The sequence below is a fragment of the Takifugu rubripes genome, chromosome 12, assembly GCF_901000725.2.
Source record: "Takifugu rubripes chromosome 12, fTakRub1.2, whole genome shotgun sequence".
Lineage (NCBI taxonomy): Eukaryota > Metazoa > Chordata > Actinopteri > Tetraodontiformes > Tetraodontidae > Takifugu > Takifugu rubripes.
Genome location: NC_042296.1, coordinates 3,174,195 through 3,186,997, shown reverse-complemented (window position 1 = coordinate 3,186,997; position 12,803 = coordinate 3,174,195). Strand labels below are relative to the sequence as shown.

The window sequence follows — 12,803 nt, the reverse complement described above, 5'->3', positions numbered from 1 at the left end:
GACGAAGAGCCTGTGGTTAAAGAAGGGAAAAGCACAGCTGCCGGAGAGCTGAGAAGTTGTTGAGTCAGGGCGCCGACAACCTCTTTACGAGTGACTTTACACGTTAGTGTAATGTCCCGGCTCGTCACAGGGCTGCAGAAACTGTAGCTGAAGAGAAACCTGATGCAAAACCTCCAAAACTTTGGGTGCATTATCACCCACCGGGTGGGGTTTAGCAAGGCTGCCACACTCTGGACGCTTTTAGCAACTGGTCTGAGTCGGCGTGCCTCGTGATATAAATCCAATATCTCTCAAAAGGATTTAGCTGTCAGTGCAAGAGCAGAAATATAAGAAAGTAAATGGAATAAGTAAAGACAGATGCTGAGAAGATAAATATAACAACCCAAGAGGAGCCTCCTGTATGTATGGGTAGAAAATGCCTATATAGTTGCTATGCTTGAGACATGGTTGCACATATGTGCTTGAGTGTATCTTTTAGAAGGTAAATAAGCTTTAAAGGCAGGTGTTAGATAAGGTGAAGTGTATCTTGTCACCCCGACCATGTAGTGAAATATGTCGGCCTAATCTTTATAGAGATTGATTTGAGCTGGTGGCAATTAACCTATTTCTAGTGGCTAATCTTTAATCAAAGTAATGAATGGGCCTTTGTAATAAAAAGCAACCTTCATGGCACAGAAGGCAGGGCTGTTATAGCCTGTGCTTTATATTGGTGAGTTTATTCCATCTGTCCTGTTCTTGCTCTGACCCAGATAGCATCAGCAGTCCTCCACAGCACCGATTTTACACCTGGCCAAGCAGCCCCCACCGAAGAAAGGGAAGGACTGCACCAACTGCACGGAAGGTCCATGCAGTAGACACACCCTCAAACAGGGTGTCGTAAACAACGTAGTGGAGAACTGGGTGGGCACAACGGCCATCATAGCACAGTGTGATTGGTGCGAATGGAAGCTTTTGATGTTGGGATGATGCTCCAAAATGGAAGTGAGGGTACCGAGAGGTGTGTATGCAAATGTGTGTGTGTGAGTGAGAGCGAGAGAAAGAGAGTAGCAGTGTGTGTGAGTATATATTGAGGTGTGTTTATCCCTGAGGTAGTGCTATTTCATCTTTTCCTGCATCGCTTCTGCCCTATAGGGGGTAAGGGTGTGTGTGTGTGTGTGTGTGTGTGTGTGTGTGTGTGTGTGTGTGTGTGTTTTGAAAAAAAAAGGCATGGCTCAGGTTGACAAGACAGGAAGGAAGAGAAAAGGAACACTTTCCTGTTAGTTTATTTTTTCCGAGGCTGGGGTGAAATGTGGATTTACTGCTTTCCAGTTTCTAATTGCTTCGTCCATAAATACCACAATGATAGTGTAACTTGTGTCACGTACGCACGGCGAAGTGAGGAAATCGGTGTGAAGAAGGCAGCGTACCAACATGCATAAGCAATAACTTGCAGAAATTGGCAACTTTGTGGCTCTGCGAGCTGCTGGGTCATAAACAACATTTTGGCACAGTCGGTTTCCACCGGGGGTCTTATTTCTCATAAAAGATTGCTGCTAGACAACTCTGAGGAGTGAAAAGTGAGGACTCGGGTTGGAGCTGTGCATAATTGCCCAGTGATACACAGCTTGTGGGTAAACGGTGTGGGAGTGAGTGTACGGAGGGAAACTGTCAGCGGAAGCTAAAATGCCTTTTTTATGAGTCCTTTGAAAGGAAAAAGCAAGGATGCCTTTATTCAAATGTGACCTCCTGATGGACCAAGTTTGTCAAACCGTATTTTCTTTCGCCGCCATCCTTTCCCCTCCCTTTTCAGCCCCGGAGGCAGGCAACTGTGTCGTCTCTTTTGGTGCGCGCGCGAACGACTGTAATTCATGCCCTCATCTCTTCTCTGTCTCAATACTTCGGTGTTGCTCTTTCCACAGTATTAATTCAGCCCCTCACATCTGTTTCCGCTCTCAGTTCTTCCAATAAATGTCATTAATTCGGGACCGATAACCAGCTCCGTTCTGTTCGGCTAAGCCCGGCACCCGGCGTAATTATAACCATTACACTGACGTTAGCGGTGGAGAACAATGTTCGGTCCAATCCTGATAGTCTACCTCTCTGCTCCGCCAGAGCTGCTGCTGCTGCTGCTCTCTGGGTCCTATTGTGGCTTCTGAGCAGATTATGGCTGCATGTGTTTGATACTCCTGGGGTTGGTGTTAATTGAATTTCACTCCTCATTTTGCCTTAAGTGATCATTCTCATGTGAGAATTACTGCTGCACATAATATTCGTGCACCTGCTGTATCTGATGGCTGCGCACTAAACACGAACATGCTTGCATCTTTTAGAAAATTGGTTTTTGTTTTGTTTTTTGAGACCGGTCAGCTTTTGACAAAAGTAATAAAAGGCGCTGGTGCTTCTAAACCCGTTCTTGTGGCTGAGGAAAGGTCCTCAAGGTCAGAAATGCACTTTTGCATGATCAAACCCTGTCAAGGCCCCATTACGCACGACCACCATGATCTCTTTTTGTGCTGACGTTTCAGATATTGATCATTTTTAGGAGAACCTTTGACACACACGGTTCTTTGGTCTTTCTGTATGCGGGGGAATATAAATGCACTCGGCTCCTGCAGTCATACCCTCAGGTTCAGAGCAATGGTGTGTGCTCAGTCAATGCTTTTACACAATTAACAGGTTTTATATCTTTGTATCTCTTTTCTAATAATTTAGAACACTTATTTTGAGTGTGTAAAACATAAAATGATTTTACCGCCTCGAGGGCAAAATGAGAACAGTTCATTTTAGGTTTTTGTTCCCAATTTTTATCTTTTGTGCACAAATTGGGAGGAATTTTAATGTATTTTGTCTTTGAAATGTTCACATCTGTACATCAGGTCAGTCTCTACTGGGTGGATCCTCATGCAGTAGGGAATTAAACAAATGTATAGTCTGCAGTCAAATTTCTGAGGACGTGCATGTGAGAACGTGCACGTGGGGTCAGCATGGAGCTCCTGACCCCTTCATCAGCCTGCTTGGTCTCTGCTGCTCTTCTTCCTGCACCTGTTTGTTCAGCATGACCAGCTAATGATGGTGGACTAAGGAGTCGGCCAACATACCTCTGTGATATTGATGGACTCAATTATGTGCATGTGTGTGTCTGTGTGTTCTTTTGTGTGTGAAATTCCAGTAATCCCAGTGGCTAAGATGATAATCCCCACAATCTGCCCATTAGCCCCATGACACTATTCCTGTCTCTCCCTCATGCACACAGCACACAGCACACACACACACACACACACACACACTGCTCCACTGGGGCAATCACCCAGGAGTTAGGCAGACTGATCCCCAGGGAGGGATCTCCATGATCAGCCACAGAGCTGGCCCAGTGCCCCTGGAGGAAGAAATGGAGATACCGACTGGCAAAACATACAGATAAAAGACTGGAGACAAAAAACAGAGTAAGGTGGGGGGGGGGGGGCTGATCAGCGAGGGGATGCTGAGAGGGACGGATGCCGGACTGGTTTGATTGGAGCAGAGAAGAGAGGAGAAAAACAGCAAAGGTTAAATGGAAGAAGGGCAGCAGAGAATGAGAGATAAACAAAAGACGGAACAAGGATGGAAATAAACAAGTCTGCTCTCCTCAGCCCACTGGCCTCCTCTGTGTGTTTGGTATCTAGAGATTATGAAGCCATGGGAGACTTTCCAGTCTACTGCTTGGCCAAAGCATTTATCATTTATTTATTTATGTTTTATCTTTAACTTTTATGCTCTTATTTCAAATCCCATCTCCCCTTTTAATGTTTTTGTATTTTGGGAGGTATCTGACTTAATAGGCTTCAGCCAGTCTGTGCAACACCCTTTGCACAACACTTTATTAACCCAAAGACGTAAAGTTTCTATCATGTTTCTCCTCTTTGGTTGTGTCAGGACTGTTACAAGGGCGTGTTTCTTTCTGGTCTAGTGCTCTCTCCATTATCGCTCTAGGCTGAAAACCAAGTGTTCAATTAAGCTATCATATAATCAGTTGAACATATACGGTATAAATTAAAGCCTACACACAGTCTGGATGAATCCATTGGTCTGTTTAAGGCTGCGGGTTACTGAATTGACTGTGACTTATATAGGTTCTGGATCGACTTCATGGCAGTCATTGTTTCTCTCTCTCTCTCTCTCTCTCTCTCTATCTAACTGTGTGTGTGTGTGTGTGTGTGTGTGTGTGTGTGTGTGTGTGTGTGTGTGTGTGTGCGTGTGTGTGTGTGTGTGTGTGTGAGTGCGTGCCTGAGTGTCATTAGTATGCAATGCCCTGCCCTGGTCTGTTATTAAACATTAAAATTAGATGAGAGAATATGACCTGACCCCAGGGGAAAAAAACACATACGCCTGCACACATGCACACGTGCTCGACCAATAATGTTTTTACCCCCCCCCCCCCCCCCCCCCCCCCCCCCGGTTTCACTAAAAGTCTATTTTCATGGATATTGCAGCTCCAAACTGTGGGGGTGGCACACTGAAAGGTGTGCTAGCAGAGGAGCTGGAGGTTTGGTGACATTTTGAGGTGAAATTTGTTGTGATTGTGTGGAATTTGGGGCAGATTTCAGGTGTCCAACGATGGTGAACTCTTTGTAAGTGAGGTTTGATCATTCTCATTTCACCCAGGATTGCTCGTTTACAACCCCCCTTCCTTTCATTCACAGTTGTGCTTTCTACCCAGCATACACACAGCATGGCTGTATTGTCTTTATCATATTTATGTGTTTACAGTGAGATGTATGTGGTGAAAACAGGGAAAGAAGTGTTGCAGAAGCCCTCAGGCGCAGGCTCACGTTAATAGTCAACCTTTCCCTCAGTATGTTTCTTTTGTGCATGTGTGGGTGTGGACGTGTTACTCTGCTGGGTTCTTTTTGTGCATAATCGCAGTTTAGCTGCCGACACTTTGCATTTGTTTGTTCATTTTGTGCCTCTATCAAGTAAAGGAGATGTATCTCACCCCCGGCAAAGTTAACACCTCCATGCAGACACATCCACACAGTTGCAATAAAACAGGAGAAATAAAGAGAAAAACTAATGAGCGGGCCAACACCTGGCCTCTAATATTTCATCACTGCTCTCCATAAGATCATCCTCAATCGAGTTGGCATCGACTGTGGCACAGTCAGGTGTATTGTCTGTAGGTCTATGTACTTGTGGGTCCCATCATAAATCTTCATATTCTCCCTTTGCCTCTCAGTATCCCATCTCATCTCCTTCCCTTGTCTCTCTCCATCCATATATCTCTCTATTGACTGACCATTTAAGGTGCTGTCAGCCCTGACACCTCCCCTTTTTATGCCAGCAGACATTTACACTGTCTCTTGCCATCGCCCATGTGTGAGTCCCTCATTAATGTGTGTGTGTGTGCGTGTGTGTGTGTGTGTGTGTGTGTGTGTGTGTGTGTGGTACATGCTTCCGTGTGTTTATGGGTCCTTCTCTATGTATGCATGTCAGGTGTAATGGTAAGTGATGAAGTAGCCAGCAGCCTAAACAAGAGTTAGCTCAGGGGGGCAGCACTCGCTATCTATCTAACTGCCTGGGAGGGAAAAAAAGACAAAGCGAGAGGGGGAAGGTGAAGGTATGCTGCATTTATCATTTAAAGAGGAAAACAACAGCAGCTTGCTTTGTGATAGAAAGATGATAGTTACCAAAAATGTGCAGCACGATTGATACAGATGCTCACTGGCTAATTTCTGCCATTGTTCATTTCATCATCACAGATATTCCTGCCTCGCTCTCCCAACTTCTCAAATAAAGACTGATGCTCATGCTAGTGAGCAGTAGGGCTCTCTACATTCTATCCAGACAGTGGAATTTCTGTCTGCTCAGTTTTTGAGGACCTCAATGCCGTCCCAACCGTAACCAAGCGTCTTTATCTGTACGCTATTCATTTATTAAGCAGCTCCCAGGATGAAAAATGATGCTTGAGGACTACCTTCTTGTCCTTGTGTAAAGCCTACCGTGGCACCTGGCCAGGCTTCATTATCTGATGAGCTAGAAGGGAGATTGTGTAGGATTTACGTGCATGCCGCACACTTCTGCCATAATTAGATTGTATACAACATTAATTCACAACAAAACTTGTGCAGCGACACCACAATCCAGCAGGATGTGGTGTCAAATTGCGTAAATAGAAAAGCTACATAGAAAGAATGCAGTGGGGGCTGGTTTTCTGCAGCCTTATAATGGCTTAAGCTTTTATTTCAAACCCATTGCTTTTGGACCAAGTCTTTGCATGTTTGTCTTCGAACGCCTGATGCTGACAGGGAGGTTAATCTACTATTAAACCCCACTGAAAATGTCTCTCTGGAGGGTTGCACAGAGAGTAGCGATGGCCCCTGTCACCTCCAAAGCTCTCTGATGAGAAAACCCCCACCGCCACAGCACGCTGAGCCTCACCATGATACACCGCAAAAGGGCTTATCTTCTCTGGGCATCACAGCGATGCTGGGAGGAGTTCCAAGGAGTGAACAAACACCAAATAACCAGTCGTCCATGAATGGTGTGCAGTTAGTGGGGGCAAGGACTATATATGACTGAAGGTGTATCTGTTTATGAATTTATGTGGGTGACGGTTTTAACGGATGCCATGCCACCATGGTCAAGGACCCAACCACACGTGTACAAATGGGCAAACAAAAACGCCCAGACGCTGACATAGACAGAAAGTTCAGAGTGGAGAGGGAATGACTGATGGACAAGACACACCGGAGGCTATTGAACACCTGTACTGTGACCCGAAAAATGACATATGTGTGCCACATTAGAGGGCGCCATTGATCAATCACTTACTGCAGACCCTGGACTTTGGACCCAACTAATGGGAACAAATTCCCAGCTGTAAAAGGATACAGCATGGAGTTGACGGAGAGGATTGTGTGTGACATTTTATTCTGATTCTTCTAAGGCACCTCGACCATCTTCGGTGTTGCGATTCCGAATATTTTCCCTAAAGAAAGAGATCATCAGACGAGCTCCCACTGCAACCAAACAAAGGTTATGATGAGTTATTCATGAGTAATCCCCCATACATTTCAATTTTGCACAGACCCTCATCAGTTTGCGCGTGACAATTGACCTTGTCATCTTCCCAGCAGTTCTGCCATCACAACAGCTTCACCCAATGGGCAATTAATGGGAGTCGTTTATGGTGGGGTATGCCCCAGACACACCCAGTGACAAAGATGTAATGAATCATTACAAAAACCTGGAGTACAGCACAGACGCCATTTTTACTCTGTCATGCTAGCAGACTATACCTGACTGTCTTCGTCTGAACGCCCAAGCCAGTGTTAGGTGGGTTTATATTCTTCACAGAACCCGGGAAACACGCGTGTGGAGCTAGGTTTGATTATTGGGGCTTTTGGGAGCTCTCTGCCCTTGCATATGTCTTCGATTTCGCATAAAAAAGCTGTTCAGAATCACTGACAGCGCTTTTCATCTACATGGAAGATGGTTTCCGAACCCATTTTGGACAAACAGTAATAGGAAAAAAGTATTTATGTCCATTCAAAATACTAAAGCTGATTTCTAATAGGTCCATATTAAGAAAATATTAGAATATTTATTGAAGTTAATTGTAATAATCAAAACATATTTTATGTATGATTAAGAAGGGGGGGAAACAGCAGCAACACTAAACCAATTTACGCCTTTTATTAAAAATATCTAACTAGAAAATTGAAAACCAGCCAAGAGAAAAGGAATTTAAGAACTTTGGAAGAGGCTGACGTTTAAAAAAAAAAAGTGGGGTTTCCCAGACTTCTTGTATGAAAGGTTAAGGTCTCAATATCAGTTCAATAAAATGGGCACAAAATAAAATACTGACATGTACATGTTACGACTAACACGTGCCTTTGTCTCGACACTATTGCTCCTTTGTTCAGGACTTGGAGCTCCATAATGGTGTTCTTTAAAAATACAGTATCTGTCCCACACAAACCACAATCAGCAGCTACATGATGTTTATTTGTGGATTGTTGAATTCTATTGTTTTGTTTTTTATTCTATCGAATTCTATTGATTGTGTGTCTGTGTCTGTGTGTCTGTGTGTGCATGTATGGACTGTTCATAGGATAATAACTTTAGAAAGCGAATGAAGGTTTATCAGTAGGCAGTATCAAAATTTCTTTCTTTCTTTCACACACACACACGCACGCACACACGCGCGCGCGCACACACATGCCATGACAATAAGCGATGCAGATACCCTCACCTCCATTTGGCTTTCTGTAAAATATACCTTTTTATCTCATAAGTCTCACAAACACATAAATCAATAGTGTGTTTGCGGGTAAACATTTGTGTGTATAAAATTGATCTGGAGGAGCTAAGGATTATAGATAAGAGTTAAAGGGAAAGGAGGAGTGTGTATTTTCTAAAAAATAAAAAAGCGATGCATTTTGATCTCGTTCAGGCCACTGTGTTTAGCTGAGAAGCAGTGTGTATGTTGATGTTTAAGTGATGCAAGAAGTCACACAATCCAAATCCTTGGAACAACAGACCCTGCGTCTAAGAGTTTTATACAATATGTTCATAAAAATAGCAGACAAAGCTGCTCAAAAACTGTACTTCAAAGATGCAGAAGTCTTCTGATGTCTAATGTGATATTTCAACAAAGCAACAAAGGTAAGAATCATGGCAAAAGTGGATCAAGAGACACAGAGAGAAGTGAAGGAATCGGGAGGAAGTTGGTACGAGTGAAAGAAGAGAAGGACCAGGAACAAAAATGGCAAGAGTTGAGTTGAGGAGGGAAGAAGCGGTTTCAGGCCAGGAGAAAAACGGAGGAGAAGAGTTTAAATCAAAGGAAGAATGATAGATGATGGCAGCCAGAAAGTCTGGCTCTTTCCTCATTTAATTCAAGGAATCCATAAGCTGAAGGCACAAAGGGACAGCCGCGTGTGAGCCCAATTTTAGAGGACACATTAAAGCGCAGCCTGGCCTTGCCCCTCTGCCTGACCCAGTTTAGAATCGCTCTTTCGCTGACTAAGGCTCACATTTTGCTTTAAATTTTGGATCCAGCCTCCTCCTAATGTCCATTGTTCATTTTTTAATGCACTTCCAATGCAGAGTTGTTTACGATCTGCCTCCGAGGCTCTTTGGCAGCAGCGGCTCCAGCAACAGTCGCATCGGTGCATAAATCATAAAATGCAATCAATGGAATTCCGGTTGAAGGTCTCATGCGACAAAAACAAAGCAGAAACTTGTTCACGTACTGCATGTGTGATTACTGGAATTGTTAAAATAAAGCGTGCTGGGATTCTTGAAAAGATTACAAGTATGATCAAGGCAAATATTGATGATATCTGATTGTATATGTATGTAGCCTTGTGCTAAAGGCTTGAAGCTAAGGTTTCCATCACATTCTTCTCTGTCTCCACAGGCTGACAGGCTTCCAGGTCCCCCCTCCTGTCACCAGCACAGGCAACGTCTTCTCCTTGAGGTTGACCAGTGACTTTGCCGTCTCCGCTCACGGCTTCAAACTCAACTACGAAGGTCAGAAAGTGTCCGGGTGCATTTGTGTGAATGATGCGCTTTAGCGGTGTAGCGCGGAGCAACAAAAATGAACAATCAATGTCCTCATCTGTGGAGGAACACTGAGCCACAGGGAAGGTGGAGGGTTTAAAAGGGAAGGGAAAGGGAAAAATACTCCTCTGGATGCACTTTAGCCACCGCCAAAGTTATATTTACATTTAACAAACATGTCAGAGTAAATTCCTGTTGGGTAAAATTCAGGACATTTTCAGCTTTTAAATACATGAAGTGATGTTGCACAGCCAGATGGTGAAGTTTTTCTGGTAACAGCATGAACAATATGTGCCTTAATTACACTTAATTAAGGAGCGCTGACTTTCATCAGTGACAACAGGTGGGGAAAACCACCCCAATCCGAGCCGCCCCAAACCCATCAGGGCTTCAATGGCCTCCAGCAAAGAAAGTGGGATCCCAGGTGAAAGCAGTTTTCTTCCTGGTAGGACAGAAACCCTGCTGGGTCAGAGCCCTCGTGGGACAAGATGGAAAAGAAAAGTTTGAGGGAGTGGGGAACAGCTTTCAACACTGTTAAACTGCAGCCCACTTATTTCCCAAAGGAGATGGTGCAAATCCAAACTACGATGTGGAGGTGGATGCGTGAGGGATAGAAAAGCACATTGAAGGAGAGCACGTTGTTGTATTTCATGCTGATGACTGATGGAAACTGACTTTTTAACGTCTCAGAACATCTTGAATAGCTGCCATGTTATACTGATCTCTTTTGAATTTTTCCTTTTTGATTTCTCCCCTTAATTAGGATTTACTCCACCAATGACCCCTGTGCGACCTTGAAACACGCTCTATATTTTTGATTGCGCATATTAATGTGACCATATGCCGTAAATGCCAGCTTCCTCCTTTTGTTTTAGCGGCAGGAGCCCAACTTTTGACAGATCAAAGCGGAGATATGGATGAATAAAGCAAAGGTTGACATGGAAGCGGGCGCATGTTTACACGGCATCCCCTGTGCATTTAAGATTGGATTTAGATTAGCAAAACATTGAAGTCGTCGGTGGAGCTGTTAGTCAAAGAGAAGAGCATGAAAGCGTCTGCTGGAGGCCGCAACCTGCTACTATGCTACACTCATATTTACGTAGCGTGTTGCTGTTCGCTTGGGGGATTCAGTAACATTCAGCTTACTTTAGGTCTTTCAAATAACGTAACACACACTGCTGTGCAGGTGAGGAAAGCACAAGTTAATCTGGGAGCCATCCACACCGGGAGGTCTTCCATAACGCCACCCCGACCTCCGGCCCATTGTGGACAGCGCCCCCCGCAGGCAGCCCTGACTCGAACGGAGGTGGAGCCTCCCCATGAAGAAACCACTGAGTAATACTTTATCCCAAGAGTTCCTAAACCCACAAGATTTAAATGAAACACCATAAATAAGTAGTTAAAATTAATTTGTAAGAAGGATAAAGAGGAAATGAATTCAAAGCCAAGTCAACAATGGGCATCCTCAGCTATCAGCACAAATAGCATCAGACAGGCACTAACATATTTAAATTTGGTCTTGGTTCACTACCTCTCTTTGATTCACTTCCTCTCCTTGGTTCACTTCCTCTCTTTGGTTCACTTCCTCTCTTTGGTTCACTTCCTCTCTTTGGTTCACTGGATAGTCTATTTGCATTTATGATGTGAAAAAGCGAACCAGGACTCAAGTTGTCAAGACAAGCATTCCCTCAGCAGCAGCACCACAGGTTCACACCACTATTACATATTACATTCTAGGCATTCATTATATATACCTTGGTAAGGCATTCGGTCTGATGCAGGCATTTTGTGCTGTGTTGAGGCAGGAAAAAACCTCCACAAGGTCATATTTGAGGTCATGGAAGTGTCACATCAGACCAATGTCAGCTGGAAATAATTTCCACCTCACGAGTCTCATCAACGTCAGATTTTACCCTGAGGTGTACATAGAAGAAGCCAGGAGGCTTTCACATCGCGTCTGGACTGTGATTCTGACTTTTAGAGCCCATGAGTAATGAGTGGAAGTGGAGGAAATGGACATCTGTTCTGCTGAACCTGCTGCGGTGGCACTTAAGAGCCTCATCTCTACAAGAAGGACGAGACAGAGGGATCTATGTTTTACCGTAGGGATGGAGACAGAAGTACAGATGTGGCAGGCAGTATTTTAACAATAAAATAAGGAAGGAAATGATCATTAACGCCGCGGCCAGGAGGGATTTTCCACTTGTAAGAGCTGAAAGTCCAGCCGATCGGCAGCAGCCTTTATAGCATTTATATGCTGATGTGGTTTTTGGAGTCCTTGAATATTACTCTTTCTCTCTGTCAGGTTATAACTAATTCATAAATTAGCACATATGTGCCACACAGCGTGTGAGGGAGGAAGGGGGCCATGTATTATTTAGCAGGATGTTGAAGGCAGCTGTATATTGTGCTGATGAGACAAAAATCAAAGATTATCGCAGACACGCAGGCCAAGAGTGGCCTTTCTCAACACAAACCTCTATAATTAATTATTACTCTTATTTGTTCCCCACCTTGTCGCTGCTCATTTTCAGTTATCTTCACTCATTCCACTAATGAATTATTTGACAAATGGAGATGAGGCTCATTCTAGAGGTGTGTTATCAGATTTATTTCAGGCAATTATTGAGATTTACGGCATTTGATACCGTTCTCGTCTTATACATATACGTATACTGGCTCACTAAACAACTAATCAGCTAATGCTTATTGTTGGGCTTTCGGGCTGTTGTTTGCATTGACAGCAGCTAAAAATGTAGCAGAGAGGTCCTTACAATGCAGATTCTATCCCTTTGAAGATTCTATCCTATTGAAACAGATGGCAGCATGACATTTCCATCCAGATAGTGCACATGTGTTGCCTGTGTATTTAAGAAAAGAAAAGAAAGGAAGGAAATAGGCATCTAGTAACCCTTTTAATGCAACGATGGTCGCAGCAGGACATTAAACGGAGTTCATAATCCAGGGTGTTTCTGGAGGTTGCTTTTGCATAAGTTAATGGGGCGGTTAGCATGTGTGTGGCATCCCGGGAAGGAAAATGCGTACGTTAGAATATACAGGCACGCGTTTTCCAATAGTGCACGCATGTTTGAAGCTGAAATATTAATGCTCAGTACATACATTCATGTAGAATTTAGCCACTTCTACATGTTCCCAAAGCATTGTAATACACAGGACAAGTGGAGGCACACGTCTCCCTCGTGTTGTCGGCTCTTTAGAAGAACACGGTCGCCCTGTCATGTGACCAACCCGTCAGCAGACACTTCAGTCTGCCTATTTGCTCC

At 44.0% G+C, this 12,803-nt stretch overlaps 1 protein-coding gene across 9 annotated transcripts in view; it reads left to right on the top strand.

The window, feature by feature from the left end:
* csmd3b (CUB and Sushi multiple domains 3b) overlaps positions 1-12,803 on the top strand; it is a 210,047-nt gene that overhangs the window by 58,961 nt on the left and 138,283 nt on the right. For all 9 annotated transcript variants that reach the window (XM_029845206.1, XM_029845212.1, XM_029845210.1 and 6 more), the window contains one exon: positions 9,377-9,489. In XM_029845206.1, coding sequence (XP_029701066.1) covers positions 9,377-9,489 — 113 coding nt within the window. The remainder of the gene's footprint in view (positions 1-9,376; positions 9,490-12,803) is intronic.